At 42.7% G+C, this 19,089-nt stretch overlaps 1 protein-coding gene across 1 annotated transcript in view; it reads right to left on the bottom strand.

Moving 5' to 3' along the window:
• LOC102937320 (elongin-A) overlaps positions 1–18,940 on the bottom strand; it is a 36,051-nt gene extending 17,111 nt beyond the window's left edge. Inside the window, exons 1-3 of the mRNA XM_037893482.2 lie at positions 18,789–18,940; positions 3,385–3,441; positions 364–476 (exon numbers count right to left, since the gene is read on the bottom strand). Coding sequence (XP_037749410.1) covers positions 364–476; positions 3,385–3,441; positions 18,789–18,866 — 248 coding nt within the window. The 5' untranslated portion in view covers positions 18,867–18,940. The remainder of the gene's footprint in view (positions 1–363; positions 477–3,384; positions 3,442–18,788) is intronic.
• Between the last annotated feature and the right edge of the window lie 149 nt (positions 18,941–19,089).

The following is a 19,089-nucleotide window of genomic DNA, read 5'->3' as shown; positions in this document are numbered from 1 at the left end:
TAGCTCCCTTCCTTATCTGTACTTGCCACTTCCCTAAAGAATTAGACAATGATACCCATTTGCTGGACTAGTCCAGCCTTCATCAAATCCATGGGCTGAGGACGGGCTGAGGACTGGCTGTTTGTCTACAGTTGGTCAAATAATTATTTGCAAACAATACTGTTGAAAGTTTTGGCAATATTTTACCAAATAGCATTCATAAAATAATCTTCCATTCCATCTACTCTACTTCCAAATATGGACTTCTCTTATCTGTCTTATCTTATCATGCTAATTTCATTATATAAAAAAACAGTCTGAACAGATAAAAATATTACATTGGACAACAATTTATCTCAAAATTAAAATTAGACTCACACCTACCTTTCATTTTCTGGTGGAATAAGTTTTTTCCAGTGGTTTACCAGAGATTTAGCTATATTTCCAGCAGTGGCATGTTTCCTAAAACTGTTAACTGTTTTTCCTACTCCAGTTTCCTATTGGAGACAGTGCAAGGAGGACAAACACATGACCAACATCCCAAATGTACTTTTTCTACTAACTAATTAAATTCACACAACAATAAGTTGGTAGTTGGAAAAATCCGTTGACAGATCACTCAGATCATAAAGATCATTTTTGTACCAGAAACAAATATTCCAAGGGAGCCAAAGCAAAACCACACGTTTATAACCCAAAATACTGAGTATTTGTAATGTATCTTTCTATATTTAAGTTTTATGAAACTTCAGCAGAGAAATTAAGTTACTTCTTATCCTTTAGCAGTCTAATTCTAGCAGTTCACTCAGCTTGAACATTTTTTTCAGCCCTGTCTACACAGGCACAAAAAGCATCTCTCTCAATAGGATTGGGTTACCTTGATTGACACCCCACTATTAATACTGACGTAGACAGAATTTAACACCTTTAAGATCATTTGAACTGGTTGTGTTGTAGCCAGACTTTATCCACACAGGCATTAAGGTATGTGTGAAGTTTTACTAGAATTAAACTATTTGAACTATTTCAATTGAAAAAAACCTACACTTTTTTGCCCAGGTAAACTGGCCCTTGAAAACTAGACTGTTCAGGTTCATTTTCTGGGACTCAGTACAATTATTATTCATATTGCAGTCATGCTTTGGGGCCCCAGCCATAGATCAGGACACCACTGTGTTAGGCACCACACAAACTGTCCTTGTCCTGAAGAGCCTGTGGTTGTGGCCACACAACATTGCAGGTGAGTTTTCATCATGAGAGCATATCTATTTATATTTGGTTACATAGCCCCCTCTTTTTTAAAATGTACACAAACGCTAAAATGGTCCTTGTGACACTGAGCCAGAAAGGGTTAAACAACCACCAGGTTAAGTGACCTAAAGATCAACCTTTATGCACATATTAGGGAAGTACTGACATGGCAAACAGGGCCATTTCTTGTAGATTGTTATCAAAGCCATTAAGTAGACTAAATCCTTTGAAACATAAGTCTTTTTTGTAAGAGAATTAGAAGTAATTACTTATTGTATTTGTCTGTGTTTACCTATATCTGTTAGAAGCTTCACAATGTGATTTCATTAGCTGGTAGATGATACACTTCTATTCCTGTATGTTACTATATTCTATTGATTCAGAGACCAAAAGGAATATTAGCAATTAGATGAAATGTGTAGTGTAATAATATCATCTTTATTTCTCTGAAGTTTGTAGTAAACTACCTGTGGATCTTTGAATGATTAATTGCCTTATGCTCATCAAGGCAACTAATTACCATATTCAACTTGGCTGTCTGGGTGGGAGCCCATGGCTGGATTGCTTTAGAGGAGCTGTATTTTGGCTTCTGGGTAACCCATAAGGTATTGCAGAAGCTGTTTTGTTGCTGGCTTGGTGAATCTAATTATTAGAATAAATCACCAATTTGGGGGATTGGCTGCCCCATTCTTTGGGGTTTGCCCTGATTGATCAGTCTCACTGAGGCCCCTCCAGCAACCATAGTAAGTCCTACACTAAGCGGACAGTTACCTCTTAAAGTTCTCTCCAGCTAAGTGACAAGATATTCCTGTGACATCTGCAAATAAGAGTTATATGTGCTTTTCCTGCACAACCAGCTGTCTATTTGGCTGTTCAAAAAAATTATTTCACTCAACACAGAAGGGGCTTCAGTGACATCATCCAATACTTTTCAGCAATGCTTCCTACATGTATGATAGTTCCCAGTTTGCTTGAAATTCATACAAGAGAAGCTCTAGCTTTTCCTAGGATTAATGTTTGAAACATCTCAGGATATAACAGTACAATAAAATTACATAGAATCTTAATTGTAACTATCACCCTCTTTTTCCACTTCACTTAAAGGATCCCAAATGGCCTGTCACATTATTATGAACAATGTCAGAGAACTTCAGTTAAATAAGTATCCCACAGTGCTTTCTGATTTTAAATTATCTAATCACTATGTGAAGGGGATTACTTTATCCAGTACTGAAGTGCAGCAACACTGCACACAGGTATGACACAAAGTGAAGAATACTATATCCACATAGAACTGAATTTAGGCATGCAAGATGCCATGAGGAGATTTGGAAATTGGACAGGATACCTAAGAGAATACATTTCCTCTTGTGAAAAATATCAGGGCATCTTCACAGTCCACAGGTGGTTAGGACCTTGCTATGCAGAACTCCGACACCAAGATGGAGAACTGGTTTACTAGTGACTGCAAGGAAGAAAAATGCCACCACCTAAATACCTAAACTATGCCCTATAACGCAAAGGCATACCTTGAAAGTCTCCCATATACGTACTGACACTCCTTATCACAGAAAATCTGATAGGATGTGAGATGGTGTGAAAAATAAAATACTAGCAGAACCAAGAGCATCATTAACCTGCGACTACTAGGATGCTTGTTCTAACTGCAGAATCACAATTAAAAAGGGATTTTGTGTTCCTTGGAGGAATGGAAGAATAATCACGGATCTAAAATATGAAGTGGTCATGTTTGTTTCATCTTAGGTACAGAATCAAAGCACCAGCACATGTAAATATAAAATATAATTGTGTGAGCACACAAACCTACTCCATCATATTGGCACAGAGGCCATTGCACTTGGAGGAAAATCCAACCAGCCCAGGATTCTGTTCTCTGGATACTCAGTAGAAGAGCCTAATATTGTCACTATATGCCATCCTGCCATATTTGCTAGACGAGGCAAAGTGCCTCTGGGTGGTTTTTGGGAAAAGACTCCATGGTCCCATATAACTTTTTATATTAAAAATGATTTGGGATTAGGATTCAGGATTGCAAGGTGCAGTAACTTTCCTGGCTTCTATGGTTGCAAATCACTGAATATGCCACAGATAACTTCATAGATGAAGGCTTTCAGCACACAATATTTCACTTACCACTAGAATGTCCAGTGAAATATCCAAATCCTGAAGTCCCTTAAGTGCTTTTATAATCTGGAAGAAAACATTATGTCAGTCTACAAGTAACACTTCATGAATTTTCCCCTACTATTCTTACCCTCTCCTTGTAACGGAGATGCCACTTGAAGAATTCCTATCCTAACCTCTAAATTGATACTTGGCAATCCCAGTGTGTTTATTAGGTTAGAAGTGCACATACTAACTCAGAAAAAATAAAAGCAGCCCTGTGCTCCCAAGTATATATGAGAACATGAAAGAGAATTTCAGATTAAATATCTCTTCCACTTACTTCCTTAATTTTGTGTTTCTGATATTCCAATCTTCTTCGACTGGTGTATTTGATCTTGGTTGAGTAACTTCTATTTGATTGAGAGTTAGCAGTTTTGGCCTATTGATTACAAACTCTATTCTGTTGCCCCTTGAATAATCTTTCCAGCCAAGGACAAGTTTGGCAAGTTTAGCTGTACAGCTCCATAGAAGTATTTCAGCTGCACCCTCCAATTTAGAAGGTATACACAGAAGTCCAGTAAATATCAGTGGCATCACTGCAAAAATGAGGCCGAACGAGATCCTACAATAGAGACTATTTGCATATTCCATCACCACACTTGGCTTGGAGATCTCCAGTCATTGATAACAGAGTGTGTCATATGCCAGAATTCCCACTAGATCTCCCCATATGCAAATTACTGACCCTTCTTCAGTCAGACAGGGGCACAAAATTACAAAACTCCCTTTTAATTCAAAGGAAATGCAGCCTGAGTTAAAGGTAGGATAAGGCTCCAAGTTTTTATTCCAAGTTATTGTTTCTTTTTAGAAAGAGGGAGAGCCATTGTTATTCTGTTTCACATGCACATAACATATCAACCCTGTTCTGAATCCAAATATTTTTCATCTTTGGCAAGCAAAGCAGAAAAAACCTCACAGCTTGATTTTCAGATAATAAACTGAGCTTCTTGTCAATTCTGGCCCAAAAAAAACCCAAAACTTTGTTCAGACTTGCAAAAAAAGAACAAAAAATTTATTATTTTAAGCAATTTGATAATACAACTCACAAAAGTATCATTCTCAGAGTCACTTTGCTAGCCATAACACTTTAAAAAACAACCTCCCTGCCCTTCCCTTTCCAAAGGCCTTTTTTCTTGTACTATATTATACCTGTGAGGAAAGAATTAATGATGGACTCCAAGCACAAGCTTCAAATCTATGCTTTTAACTCATCCAAAGTTTGGGAGTATTTGAGCTATCCTTTTAGTCATGCCCCTCTCTACAGGCAGCAGATTACAAGAGGATTTTGCCAGGAACATGCACAGGTGCATAGATCATGAGGTAAGGTTCAGAACCTGTTGGCAGTAGCAGACCCTTGTATGTGAACTATAGATTAGCTGACATTTATAGTTTTAGATTAGATGTGGCTACTCAAACCCTGTCTCACATTTTATGGGCTTTTTAGCTACTCTTGTACCAGCAAAATTACTATACACAAAAGACTAGCAAAAAAATATTGTGTCTGGTTTTTTCCTCCTTTGATTTTACTTTGTGCATAGTCAATTTCACTGTGTCTCCTGTATACTGTCAGTCTCCCTGTCTGCATGGATCTTTTATACAGTAAAAAGGGGGAAACATTTTAAAAGAAAAATAAGTACACTTGTAAAACCACATGAGTTGGTAGAGGGACTCAGACTGGCATAGTACCTGAAGTTGTTACTTTACATTTAAAAAAAAAAGTGATTTCAAGATTAGTGTCCCTTTAAAGGACTATAAATTTCCTGTATGTAATTCTAAAATTGCAAAAGCAAACTGAAGTTTTAATTAAATAATTAACAATAGGGCTTCCAGGAGCCAACAGAAGCAGCATCATATATAAAAGACTCTAATTTTGTAAGTGTGTATGTAGTTTGCATCTCAAAAGGTGACAATAGTATTTTTCCTTACAATACACCATCCCCAGTGCTTGGCCTGATTACCATTCACTTAGTAGATCAAACAGTTACAGAGTTGAACTTAGATTAGTTCTCTTTCCTAAGTAACCCATCAGAAAAATCTGATGCACCAGTGGTTACAAAGTAAGGCATTTGTTCATAGGCCTTCAGTCAAAATTATTAGAAATTAAGTTAGCTATATTTAAAAATATAAATATATATATTATATATAGTTTCTCTAATCAGTATATAAAAGTAAATTGCATAGTACCACTATTTCTTTTAAATTTATTTTAAGAGTCAAAAGAAGGACATAGCTCAGACATTTAGCCATATAAGATGACTGGACACTCAAACTAGAACTTATTCCTCAAACTTTGTAAAGGAAAGGTCTTCAGAGTCAAACCTAGAGTCATGGTAAAATTAAGTGTGTTGATCACTAAGAACAGAACAGGAAGAGTTTAAAGACAGTTCAATTTTTTATAGACTTCTGAAAAGTAATTTGGTTTTGTGAATTAACTTATCACAAAGGATCTACAGTAAGATTTCAGGGAATACTTATTGTATTATCGGCAACGTCAACATCAAATCTATTGGACACACCACTACAAAATCAGCAGACCAATGTACCACAAGTGCATGTAGATGGCAAGCAATTCTGATAACATACCAACATATTTTAATAGGAGATTTAAAAGTTCTCATCCCCAGTAGAGTTACTATACCAGGGCTGCAATATCAATTTTGCTTCCTTGAAATACAGGATACAATTAGGAAGTTAACACAAGAACCAACCAATTGCATTAGAAAAATCTAAACTAAAAGAATAAATCAGATTCCCTGACAATCCTTTTTATGGAAAGCACCTCCTGTTCGCTAGAAAGCATGGGACGGCTGAGTCTGCAGTGAGATCAGTCACTATGTATGGGAATACCAGAGGACAGACAGCTCCATTTACTTTGTACTATAAATGGGCAACGTAAATGCCAGCAGCGACTCTAGCAATAAAAAAAATGGCTGACCTCACAATCCAATACAGGAGAGTGCGAAGCATGAACAGTGACAGCAACACACACGGATGCAACTGTTCCTGTCTCATTTAGGAGCCAAACATTCATACAGGTATGACCAAAGAAGAAGAAAATGTAGCTTATTGAACAAGCCTGTAGCAAATTTCTTCAGATGACTGCTCAGAAACTATCTAGTTTGCCAGACAGCTTTTATTTCAGCTTTTTCTTAAAATCTGATTTTTACTTAAGTAACCATGATTCAATGCCTATCAACATATGGCCTTTGCCAAAATTAGAGCATACAACAAGGCATAATAAAAATACACTTAAACTTTTCATTTGACAGCCTCAGAGCTCTCCACAAACATGAATTTAGTTCCAGAATACTCCTTTGGTATTTCTTTATGTAAAGCAAACTAAGGCAGAGAAATTAAGTGATTTGCCCAATATCTCAGAGTTATTAGCAGGTCTTCAAATAAAATCTGAAGGTCCTAGTTTCTCTGCTTTGCTCTAACAGCTATGAGAATGCAAATTATGGCCTAACGATACTTCACTCATGGGACTGTACTCAAAAACTGATGTAGTTTTTCCCATAAATATTTTATTTTATAGAATGTTATTCCCTCCACTGTTTGTTATAAAATAGCTTAAAGGTTTTATCTTTACAAAGTGACATTAGCTACATTCTTATGGAAAGTCCCATACAATTTGATAGCGATCTACAGAAATTCTTTTTTAAAAAAAACAAACCTATAGAAGGTAAAGAAAGCCGATCAATAAAAAAAATAAAGTTATTTCCTAATTATCTGTATTATGGCAGCACAAGAGGCACCAAACCAAGATGACTGTACAGTGCCTAAAACAATCACACAGTAAGGGATAGGGGAAGGGACTAAGATCTTACAATTTAACTAGTGAAGACAAAGGGAAAGACAAAGGGTTGAGACATATGGCCAGAATGACGGTTGGCAAAAGTCATGCTAGTTCCATGATTTTCTTTCTGGCTTTTGTGGTATGTTTTTTAAATGAATTTTTGAATCGGAGATAGAATAACTGGGGAAAGTGGGAGGAGGAGGTGTTAGCGAGAGCAACAGTGGAAAAGAAAGGAAGAGAAAAGGAACATTGGATGCGTAGAGAAGAGAGACAAGAAAAGCTGGTGAGGAGCTTGAAGGACAAAGACAGCAGAGAGGCAGTAGGGAAGAAGAGGTGGGAGCAAACAGCCAGCCAGCAAATAGAAAATAATGTTCAGAGTCTAAACTGAAGGCACAGTGATGACAACGCCAGCATCCAAAGTGCTATAATGGTCCAGGAGTGAGGTGGGCATCTCTTATTGGAACAGTATGGCTACTGAATTCTGCCTAGCTTCTGGGCTGGTCTACTTCCCAGCTGGTGGTGCTTTTTCTGTTTCCCCTCATGTAAGGCTGGATGGGGACTAGTGCCTCAAGGTCCCCCAAATCTTGTCTGTTCAAGGGAGGCCCTGACTCTACCTCTCATCTATCCCTAGTGCTGATGGTGCCCATGGCCCTGCACAGGAAAAGAAGTCTCTAGTGCCTAGAGGTGACTCCACCATCAGAAACTACTAATTTTACCCTCCCTCAGCCCACATGGGGAGGGAGCTCCTTGGTGACTGGTACCCCTGGATAGGTTGTGCCTCACTCTGATCTGGGGGTGGTATGAGCAATGGTGGATCCTTTATAGTTTATAGGATTTTTCAGAAGGGACATGATGCTAATTTTTAAATAAACTCAGACTGTTGTGCATTAAGCATTAATTCTTCATTTGGGTTTGAGATTAACTTCAATTGTCCTGCACCTCAGATTAAGACACCTGACAACCACCAAATATTAACAAAACAGCTCTGTAAGGACAAGGTGCTGGTTGCCATTACAGTAAGGGTGAAGTTGAAAACTGCAGTTTAAGATTCTTCGCTAGGTGTTTTAGGGTCTTTATAGGCTATAGCCATTATACCCTTCCCTTCAAGAAGTCTGCTTGCATTATGTTTAACTTTAACCAACAATTACCACAGAGTTTAAAGACAGAAGAGACCATTATAATAATTTAATCTCATCTCCTGCATAACACAGGCCCTAGAATTCCTGTATTAAGCCCATAACTTCTGGCTGAACTAGAGCATCGCTTTTGGAAAGACATTGATTTAAAGACTTCAGGTGATGGACAATCCACCACATTCCTAGGTAAATTGCTCCAACTGCTTAGTGTCCCTTACTGTGTGATTTACTAAAAATAACTGTGCCTCACTTTTTGCTTGAACTTGTCTAGCTTCAGCTTTCAACCACTGGATTTCACTGGCCATTTTCTAAAAGATCAAAGAACCGCTACTATCAGAAATCTTTTCCCCATGTAGGTACCTCCAGACTGATCAAGTCACCTCTTAATCTTCTTTGAGGTTCTTTAGTCTCACATTAAAATAGGTTTCCAGACCTCAAATCATTCTTGCAGCTCTTTTGTGAATCCTTTCCAATCTGTGAGCATCATTTTGTAACTGTAGCCCCCCCCCCCAGAACTAGACACTTTTATAGTAATTATCTCACCAATGCCATATACAGTGGTGACAACATAGCTCTATATCTACTACTTACATAGCCAAGGACAGCATTTGCTCTGTAAACCACCACATTGTATTTTCACCTCACGATCAACTGGTTATGCACCATAAGCCCTATGTCTTTTTCTGAGTAATTGCTTTCCAAAATACAGTCCCCCCACCCCATTCTTTAAGTGCGACCTGCACTCATGGTTCCTAGATGTAATCTTGCATTTAGCTGCATTAACATGTGGTGTTCAAGTGAGCCCAGCTTACCATGGGTTATGGATCGCTCTCTAGAAAGGCCCTGTCATCATTTACCACTTCCAATTATTGGATTATCTGCAATTTTTACCAGCAATGTTTTTATGTTATCTTCCAGATCAACAAATTCTGAATAGCATCAGGCCAAGAACAGATCCTTGGCACCCCCAGTAAAAACACTCCCATTGAATGAGGATTCCCTATTTATAATTACTTCTAAAGATTTAACAGACAGTTTTTAAGCCACTGAATATGTGCTGCATTGATTTTGTACAGTGCTAATTTAATTATCAGAGTGCTGTGTGGTAATAAGTCAAATGCCTTAAAGAAGTCTAAATATACTATGTCACTGTTGTGTTTGCCACCAAATTTATAACCTCATGAAAAACATTGAGTTTGACAAGATCCATTTTCCACAGAAACACTTTGATTGCTAAAATTATGCTTCCATCCTTTAATTCTTTACTGATTACATCCCACATAAACCATTCCACTATTTTGATGAGGAAAAAGTGTCCAGCTGTTTGGCCTATATTTTCTTGGGTCATCATCATTTTACCCTTTTTAAAAACTGGCACAACATTAGCTTTTTTTTGCAATCCTCTGAGATCTTCCCCAATACTCCAAGCCTGGTTAAACAGCTAAATCAATAGCTAAAAGCGCCTTGGCCAATTCTTTTATTACTCCTGGAAGCATATTATGCAGATGTGAAAGTGTTTACTTTTAGCAACTTCTGTCAGAATAGAAAACATTTAATTATCACTTTGAGCTGTGATAGTCTTCCAGCTTCTTCCCAAATACAGAATAGAAATATTTGTTGAACTCATCTGCTTTCCTTCTGCATCATCATTGACAATTTTACCATCCCTATCTAATAAGAGATCTAAAACATTGTGATAATTTCTTGTGCCTCATATTTTAAAAATTCCTTCTTATTGTCTTTAATCCTACTGGCCATATTCTTATGGATATCTTTAGCTTCCCTCAGCAACTGACTGCATTTAATGACCGCTAGCATATAGCCATTGCTGTCAGCTTCCCCTTTTTCAATGTGTTATATACTTTCATTTTGCATTGCTGTTTTCCTTTCTTAACCAGGAAGTTTGTTTTTAAAACCAACAAAGACTGTTGTGATTGCTGTACTGTTGTTCTGGGGGCAATTAGTAAACTCCCAAACATCAGTCACATTGATTGGGAGGAAAGATGTACACAACAACTTCAACATCAGGAAATTAGCCCTTTTAAAGCACCAAGTAAAGATTACTGGTCAGGACTATCTCTCTCTCACATGCGCAGGCACACACCTCTCTCAGAACACTGTACATTTACTAATTTAAAATAATTTTAAATTTGACAGCAAATCCTTTAAACAGTAAGGCCCAGATCCACAAAGGTACTTGGACAACTAACCCCTTAGAATTAGACACCTAAGTCTGGTTTTCAGCCACCACTGCAATCCCCAAAACCCTTGTTCAGTTGCCACCTAATTCTGTAGGTGCCTAAACTCACTCGGTGCTTAAGTTTTTCCAGTAGAAGTTTTCTAGGTGCTTTAGTTTCCGTCTCTGGATGTGCACACTGATTCCTCACTCTAAGCATCCGGAAGCCTATCTATGAACTAGGAGAAGATGGGCCTTTGCCTTCCTAGCTCACCCATAGGGCCCAATCCTGTAGGTGTGCTTAGAAGCTCCCTACCAGATTGGGTCCCATTCAAAATCTGTCCAGAACAGGAGGATGAGCTGGGGGGGGTGGGGGGGAGGAGACAATCACCTTATAAATTTTAACCACGTGATTAGACCAGTGGTTTTCAAACTGCGGGTCGTGACCCAGTACTGGGTCACGGAATGTAAGGCACTGGGTCACAGCGGCGCTAGTCAGCGCCGACCAGGCCATTAAAAGTCCCGTCAGTGGTGCTGCCTTGCTAAGTCAGGCTAGACCCTACCTGTTCTGACACCGTGCTGCATCCTGGGAGCGGCCAGCACCAGGTCCAGCTCCTAGGTGGGGGAGCCACAGGGCTCCATTCACAGCCCTCGCCCTGAGCACTAGCTCCGCACTCCCATTGGCTGGTTCCTGGCCAATGGGAACTGGGGTCGGGGGGTGCTGCCTGCAGGCAAAAGCCATACAGAGCTGCTTGTGTGCTTCTGCCTAGGAGCCAGACCTGCTGCTGGCTGCTTCCAGGGCACAGTGCCGTCCACCATGCCAGAACAAGCAGGAAGCCTGCCTTAGCACCCCCGCTGCGCTGCTGACCAGGAGCCACCCAAAGTAAGCCCACACCCCAACCCCCTTCCCCAAATCCAGAGCCCCCCCAAATCCATAGCCCCCTTGGCACCCCAAACCCCTCATCCCCACCCCCAGCCCAGAGCTCTGACCCCCTCCAACACCCCAACCCTCTGTCCCAAACCCAGAGCACCCCCCCCCCGCACACACACCCCCCAAACCCCTCATCCCCAGCTCCATTGGGTCACGGACATCAACAATTTTCTTCAGCTGGGTCTCCAGAAAAAAGTTTGAAAACCACTGGGTTTGAGCACTCTCCTGAGAGGTGAGGGAGACTGTCATTCAAACCTTCTTCCTCCAGCTCAAGCTGAGGGGGGAATTGAACCTGTGGTCTCCTACATCCCAGGAGCAGTGCTCTAGCCACTGGGCTAAAAGTTGTAATGTGGGCAGCACTTCCTCCTCTCCCCACCCCCATTTTGGGTGCCTTGAGACAGGTGCCTTACTCATTTTCACAAGAAGTTACTTAGGCACCTAAGCTGCCTGATTTCATAGAATATCAGGGTTGGAAGGGACCTCAGGAGGTCATCTAGTCCAACCCCCTGCTCAAAGCAGGACCAATCCCCAATCAAATCATCCCAGCCAGGGCTTTGTCAAGCCTGACCTTAAAAACTTCCAAGGAAGGAGATTCTACCACCTCCCTAGGTAACGCATTCCAGTGTTTCACCACCCTCCTAGTGAAAAAGTTTTTCCTAATATCCAACCTAAACCTCCCCCACTGCAACTTGAGACCATTACTCCTTGTCCTGTCCTCTTCTACCACTGAGAATAGTCTAGAACCATCCTCTCTGGAACCACCTTTCAGGTAGTTGAAAGCAGCTATCAAATCCCCCTCATTCTTCTCTTCTGCAGACTAAACAATCCCAGTTCCCTCAGCCTCTCCTCATAAGTCACGTGTTCCAGACCCCTAATCATTTTTGTTGCCCTTCGCTGGACTCTCTCCAATTTATCCACGTCCTTCTTGTAGTGTGGGGCCCAAAACTGGACACAGTACTCCAGATGAGGCCTCACCAATGTCGAATAGAGGGGAACGATCACGTCCCTCGATCTGCTCGCTATGCCCCTACTTATACATCCCAAAATGCCATTGGCCTTCTTGGCAACAAGGGCACACTGCTGACTCATATCCAGCTTCTCGTCCACTGTAACCCCTAGGTCCTTTTCCGCAGAACTGCTGCCTAGCCATTCGGTCCCTAGTCTGTAGCTGTGCATTGGGTTCTTCCGTCCTAAGTGCAGGACCCTGCACTTATCCTTATTGAACCTCATCAGGTTTCTTTTGGCCCAATCCTCCAATTTGTCTAGGTCCCTCTGTATCCTATCCCTGCCCTCCAGCGTATCTACCACTCCTCCCAGTTTAGTATCATCCGCAAATTTGCTGAGAGTGCAATCCACACCATCCTCCAGATCATTTATGAAGATATTGAACAAAACGGGCCCCAGGACCGACCCCTGGGGCACTCCACTTGACACCGGCTGCCAACTAGACATGGAGCCATTGATCACTACCCGTTGAGCCCGACAATCTAGCCAACTTTCTACCCACCTTATAGTGCATTCATCCAGCCCATACTTCTTTAACTTGCTGACAAGAATACTGTGGGAGACCGTGTCAAAAGCTTTGCTAAAGTCAAGAAACAATACATCCACTGCTTTCCCTTCATCCACAGAATCAGTAATCTCATCATAGAAGGCTATTAGATTAGTCAGGCATGACCTACCCTTGGTGAATCCATGCTGACTGTTCCTGATCACTTTTCTCTCGTGTAAGTGCTTCAGGATTGATTCCTTGAGGACCTGCTCCATGATTTTTCCGGGGACTGAGGTGAGGCTGACTGGCCTGTAGTTCCCAGGATCCTCCTTCTTCCCTTTTTTTAAAGATTGGCACTACATTAGCCTTTTTCCAGTCATCTGGGACTTCCCCCGTTCGCCACGAGTTTTCAAAGATAATGGCCAATCTTTCAGGAGAGGGGTTTCCCAGTTGTGGGTTACAAACAGACAGGCACCACTTGGCAGCCTGGATTTAGATGTCTAACTACATGAGAGGGGCAGGGCTTAGGAAACACCCCTCTTGTCAGCATCTCCCACCACGGACTAGCTTAGGCAGCTCTCTGCCTAGCATGATGGTTTTTGTGGATCACATTCTAAGGCACCTGTCTCTCCTCATGTATTGTATGGGGGCCCAGGTGCTTAACTGGGCTTTACAGATCACATTGTTGTTCCAATGTTTTTCTAGATGCCCAAGAGTTAGACCTTGTGACGCTAAGTGATGCAATACTTAAGTCCCTTTGTGGATCCTGGCCAAAGTTGTGAAGTTCCCCCCTTCTCCCCCCAGTTATATAGACACAAGTTTTAAAATTGCCAGCCATGCAAACTCAGCCAGGGCTCTGAAAGTCAAATATGATCCCCCTTCTGATCTTCCATCACCAATAATAAACATTCCACAGGGCAACTAAGGCTTGCAGTCACACCTGTGTAATGCCAGTAATGATTAGTGAGTTTGAAGAGCTGAAAGTGGGAGCATAATTTGCAAGCAACAGTTGCACAGGTGTCACTGAGAACATGGCCTGCAGAAACAAAAACCATTCAGCACAGGAAAACAACCTGCTACTTTGACTCTCATAGCCAGCACATATAGCAAATAGCCTTGAAATATAAGTGAAGCTAAGACACAGGTGTCTAAATAAAATTATGAATTTTTATATTATATATAAAAATCACACACACGAGAGAGGGAAGACAGAAAAATGTAACCCTAAATGAGTTCCAACTTTTAAGTTCAGTAACGACTGATTATTATTTAAAAATTATTATAGCTGTTGTCTGCATACAACAGCTATGACAGAAATTGAGAACTTTAACCCCTTACTACATTCAGCCCAGGCTTGTAACTTTCAACTATGGTGCCCGATTAAATGTTATACTTCGGACAGGTCTACACTGGGAATTTGCATCCAAAATCCATACCCCTGAGCAATGTTCCCTCTAATTTTTGAGAGTTTGTGTTTGCAAAAAATTTCTTCTGTGCAAATTTTTGTGTGCGTGGTGTTTCGCCATATGCACCGAGTTTAGGATCTGCGTGTACGCACACAGCTTAGAGGCAACAGTGCCCCTGAGACAGGTAAGTAGGCTGACCTAACCCTTGGTATAGGCAGTGTTAGATGAACAGGAAAATTCCTCTATTGATTCTTGACCTATCTGCTGCCTCTTGGGGAGGTGAATTACCTTCAGCAATGGGAGAACCTCTCCCGTTGGTGTAGGTAATGTCTTCACAAAGCTCTGCTGCTGTAGCGTTTTAAGCATAGACATACCCTCAGTTTCCTTTAAACATGAGATTGGATGCCGATTAGTTGTCAAGATATTGTGACTGGTAAAGGGATAAACAGCAGCCAGTGGAATCCTGCTAATCTTCCCTCTCAGGTCTGGTTTCATCTTAGTTTGCTTTAGTGGTCAAATGCTGATCCTTCATCTCAGACAGATCTGCGTTTGAGGTTTGGTTCTGGGTACTTCCCATCTAGTTCTAACTTCGTATGACTCCTGGGCAATCCTGCTATCCTATTGGTTACTGGATTCCTTTTTAAGTTTAGGAGCAGCTTTGTCCTTCCTGCATGACTGGAATATGTGATAACTTTCTTATACTGACAGTTCCAGCCTCTTTGTTGTATAGCATTAGCAAAGTCATAAAGGCTCATCTGTCACACTTAGAACCACTATCAAATACAAAGTAGTTTGCACCCCAGAAGCTCAACGTGTTTTAGCTTTCTAGTCTGAGTGCCAACAAGCCTTCTGACATAAACACTGTCTGTTATCTTGGGCTTGTCTACATTACTTGCTGGATTGACGGGCAGCGATCGATTTATCACATCTAATCTAGATACAATAAATCTACCGCCGATCACTGTCCCGTCAACTCCGGTACTCCACCAAGGCGAGAGGCGCAGGTGGAGTCAATGGGGGAGCATCAGCCATCGACTTATCGCAGTAAAGACACCGCGGTAGTAGATCTAAGTAGCTGAAGTTGCGTAACGGAGATCGACCCCGCTCCCCATCCCCCAGTGTAGACCAGGCCTTCGATGAGTTTGCTTTAGATGCTCGGTTATATCGAGGTCACAAGTTTAATGATCTTCTCACCTTTCTGTTCCTTATTATCATAAACCACCACGGCTATTCTAGAGTCTCCTGATCTAAAAAAAGCATCCCCCTATAAATTGGATAAAATTACCATGACTTGCCCCATTCCAGGTCAAAATAACCAAAGAGAAATTACAACAAAGGCCAACTGACCTTGGGCAGCTTTTCAAGGTTAATTCATTCATTAATGATTTGGAGGATGGTGTGGACTGCACCCTCAGCAAGTTTGCAGATGACACTAAACTGGGAGGAGTGGTAGATTGGCTGGAGGGTAGCAACAGGACACAGAGGGACCTAGACAAATTGGACGACTGGGCCAAAAGAAATCTGATGAGGTTCAAAAAGGACAAGTGCACAGTCCTGCACTTAGGATGGAAGAATCCTGTGAACCGCTACAGACTAGGGACTGAATGGCTAGGCAGCAGTTCTGCAGAAAAGGACCTAAGGGTTACAGTGGACGAGAAGCTAGATATGAGTCAGTGTGCCTTGCTGCCAGAAAGGCCAATGACATTTTGGGCTGTATAAGTAGGGGCACTGCCAGCAGATCGAGGGACGTGATCGTTCCCCTCTATTCGACATTGGTGAGGCCTCATCTGGAGTACTGTGTCCAGTTTTGGGCCCCACACTACAAGAAGGATGTGGAAAAATGGGAAAGTGTCCAGCAGAGGGCAACAAAAATGATTAGGGGACTGGAACACATGACTTACGAGAAGGGGCTGTGGGAACTGGGATTGTTTAGTCTGCAGAAGAGAATGAGGGGGGATTTGATAGCTGCTTTCAACTACCTGAAAGCGGGTTCCAAAGAGGATGGATCTAAACTATTCTCAGTGGTAGCAGATGACAGAACAGGAGTAATGGTCTCAAGTTGCAGCGGGGGAGGTTTAGGTAGGATATTAGGAAAAACTTTCACTAGGAGGGTGGTGAAGCACTGGCATGCATTACCTAGGGAGGTGGTGGAATTTCCTTGGACGTTTTTAAGGTCAGGCTTGACAAAGCCCTGGCTGGGATGATTTGATTGGGGATTGGTCCTGCTTTGAGCAGGGGGTTGGACTAGATGACCTCCTGAGGTCCCTTCCAACGCTGATATTCTATGATTAGTTTATGAAGTAACTCATTACAGATATGTTCTTACAGAAGACCTCCCCCCCTCAGTCATCAGAAGGCACCCAAATTTCAGAAAGTATCTTGTACTGACACGTCAATCCTTTTATTTCTGAAGTTAGAGAATTTGCTCCTACAAAGTGTTTTTTAAGCTAATGAGACTCAGCACCACTGGAATATCAAAACAAATGAGACAGGATTTAGCTAAAGAAATGATTCTTCAAATACTTCTAACCAAGAGTAATATTATGCAATAGAACCTCAGAGTTACGAACTGACTGATCAATTACACACCTCATTTGAAACCAGAAGTATGCAATCAGGCAGTAGCAGGGGTGGGGTGGGGAGACAAATACACTACAGTACTGTGTTAAATGTAAGCCACTAAAAAAATAAAAGGGAAAGTTTTAAAAAGTATTTGACAAGGTAAGGAAACTGTTTCTGTGCTTGTTTCATTTAAATTAAAATGGTTAAAAGCAGCATTTTTCTCCTGCATAGTAAAGTTTCAAAGTTGTATGAAGTCAGTGTTCAGTTATAAACTTTTGAAAGAACAACCATAACGTTTTATGACCATTTCAGAGTTATGAACAACCTCTGTTCCAGAGGTGTTTGTAACTCTGAGGGTCTACTGTACATGTGAGTACTCCCATTAAATTCAACAGGGCTACTCATGTAAGGCAGCACTGATGGAAAGTCATTTCAATATCATTGTTATACCATCATCATGGCTTCCCTTAGAGATATTAAGCACATAAATTAAATATAAGAGGCATGGGAATAAACACTGAAGTTTGCATCAACATGAGCTTTAATACATAACTGAAAGGTAAAAGTTAGATCAGATAAATTTAATCAGTTAAAAGTAAATTTCACTATATACAGTGACTTTATATTTTGCTTTCAAAAGTACATTATAAAACAATAAATGCTTAAGATTTTATTCCTATTGCTTTTTAAGCTTTTTTGTAGCACCTCCCTCTAGGCTTCTTTCTATTAGACTTGCTATGCACAAACAGACATTGGAGTCTCTCCAGTAGGCATCCACTCATTGCAGAGGTGGGCAAACCACGGCCTGTGGGCCACATCTGGCCCACGGGACCATCCTGCCTGGCCCTTGAGCTCCCAGCCATGGAGGCTAGTCCCCGGCCCCTCCCTGCTATCCCCCCTGCCTCACCTCTGTGGTCCACCGCTTCTTCTGGGCAGCCTGGCGGTGTGGTGACTCTGGCTGGGTGGTGGGGCTGTGAGCTCCTAGTGCTCTGAGCACAATGGTAAGGGGGCAGAGGGGTTGGATAAGGGGCACAAGGTCCCGGGGGGCAGTCAGGGGCAGTTGGAGGAGGTCCTGGGGGGGCAGTCAGTGGAGGGGGAGCAGGGGGGGTTGGATAGGCATGGAGTCTTGGGGGGCCTGTCAGTCAGGGGGCAGGGGTGTGGATAGGGGGTCAGGGAGCAGGGGGGAGGGGAAGTTGGATGGGGGTGGGATTCCAGGGGGCAGTTAGGGGCAGGGGGTCCCAGGAGGGGGCAGTCAGGGGACAAGGAGCCAGGGAGGGGTGGGCCAGGAATTCTGAGGGGGCAGTCAGGGGGCAGGAAGTAGGAGAAGGCAGATACAGGGCAGGGGCCAGGCTGTCTGGGGAGGCACAGCCTTCCCTACCCGGCCCTCCATACAGTTTTGCAAACCTAATGTGGCCCTCGGACCAAAAAGTTTGCCCACCCCGACTCATTGCCACAGGACTGCAGCAGGATGGCTCTCCTTTTTTTGTCAAAATGGCTTTTTAATTTCTTGTTCAGGACCTTTAAAAAATAGCTCTGCTTGGACCACGCAGGCCATTCAGCACTAGGCTGCGCAACGCTAAAGCAGGGGAAGTTTCAGGCCTAACAAGTGCCATGGGGGATAAATGCATCTAGGTGCTCCCAGGATGAAGCAGAAGCTTAAGTGAAAAGCAGCCAGGGGTTATCAGCTGAAGGCAATGAAGTCAGCGAAATCACAAACTCGCCTTGCAGGGGGACCTGCCAGAGGGATCCCGCAGCTTGTGTGCGGGAGTCACGGGGGGGGGTGCAGTCAGCCAGAAACAGCCCCCAGCCCAGCACCCCCCGCAGGGCGCTGACTCCAGCCTCCTTTCCCGGGGCGCGGGAGCGAGGCGGTACCTTTTGGGGATCCTGAGTCTGGCCGAGCCGCTCTTTCAGATACAAGACCCTCGGCACCACGCTCGCAGCCTCTGCCATAGCAGAGCCCTGCCGCGCCCAGCAGCCCCGCGCCCGCGCAGCTCCCAGCTCTCGGCGGCCCGCACCTGCCCCCCGGCGGCGCCTCTTATAGCAGCGGCCGGGCCTGTCCCTCCGCGCCTGCTGGCGGGGCGGGGCTCTGAGCAGCGCCTCTCCCCGGGCTCAGCCCTGGCAGCCCGAGCCGCCCGGAGCCCCGCTTGCTGGCCCCGGCCCTCACGGCTTGCTG

The sequence above is a fragment of the Chelonia mydas genome, chromosome 3 (genome assembly GCF_015237465.2).
Source record: "Chelonia mydas isolate rCheMyd1 chromosome 3, rCheMyd1.pri.v2, whole genome shotgun sequence".
Lineage (NCBI taxonomy): Eukaryota > Metazoa > Chordata > Testudines > Cheloniidae > Chelonia > Chelonia mydas.
The sequence above is the reverse complement of the archived record's forward strand: the minus strand, read 5'-3'. Positions and strand labels throughout refer to the sequence as shown.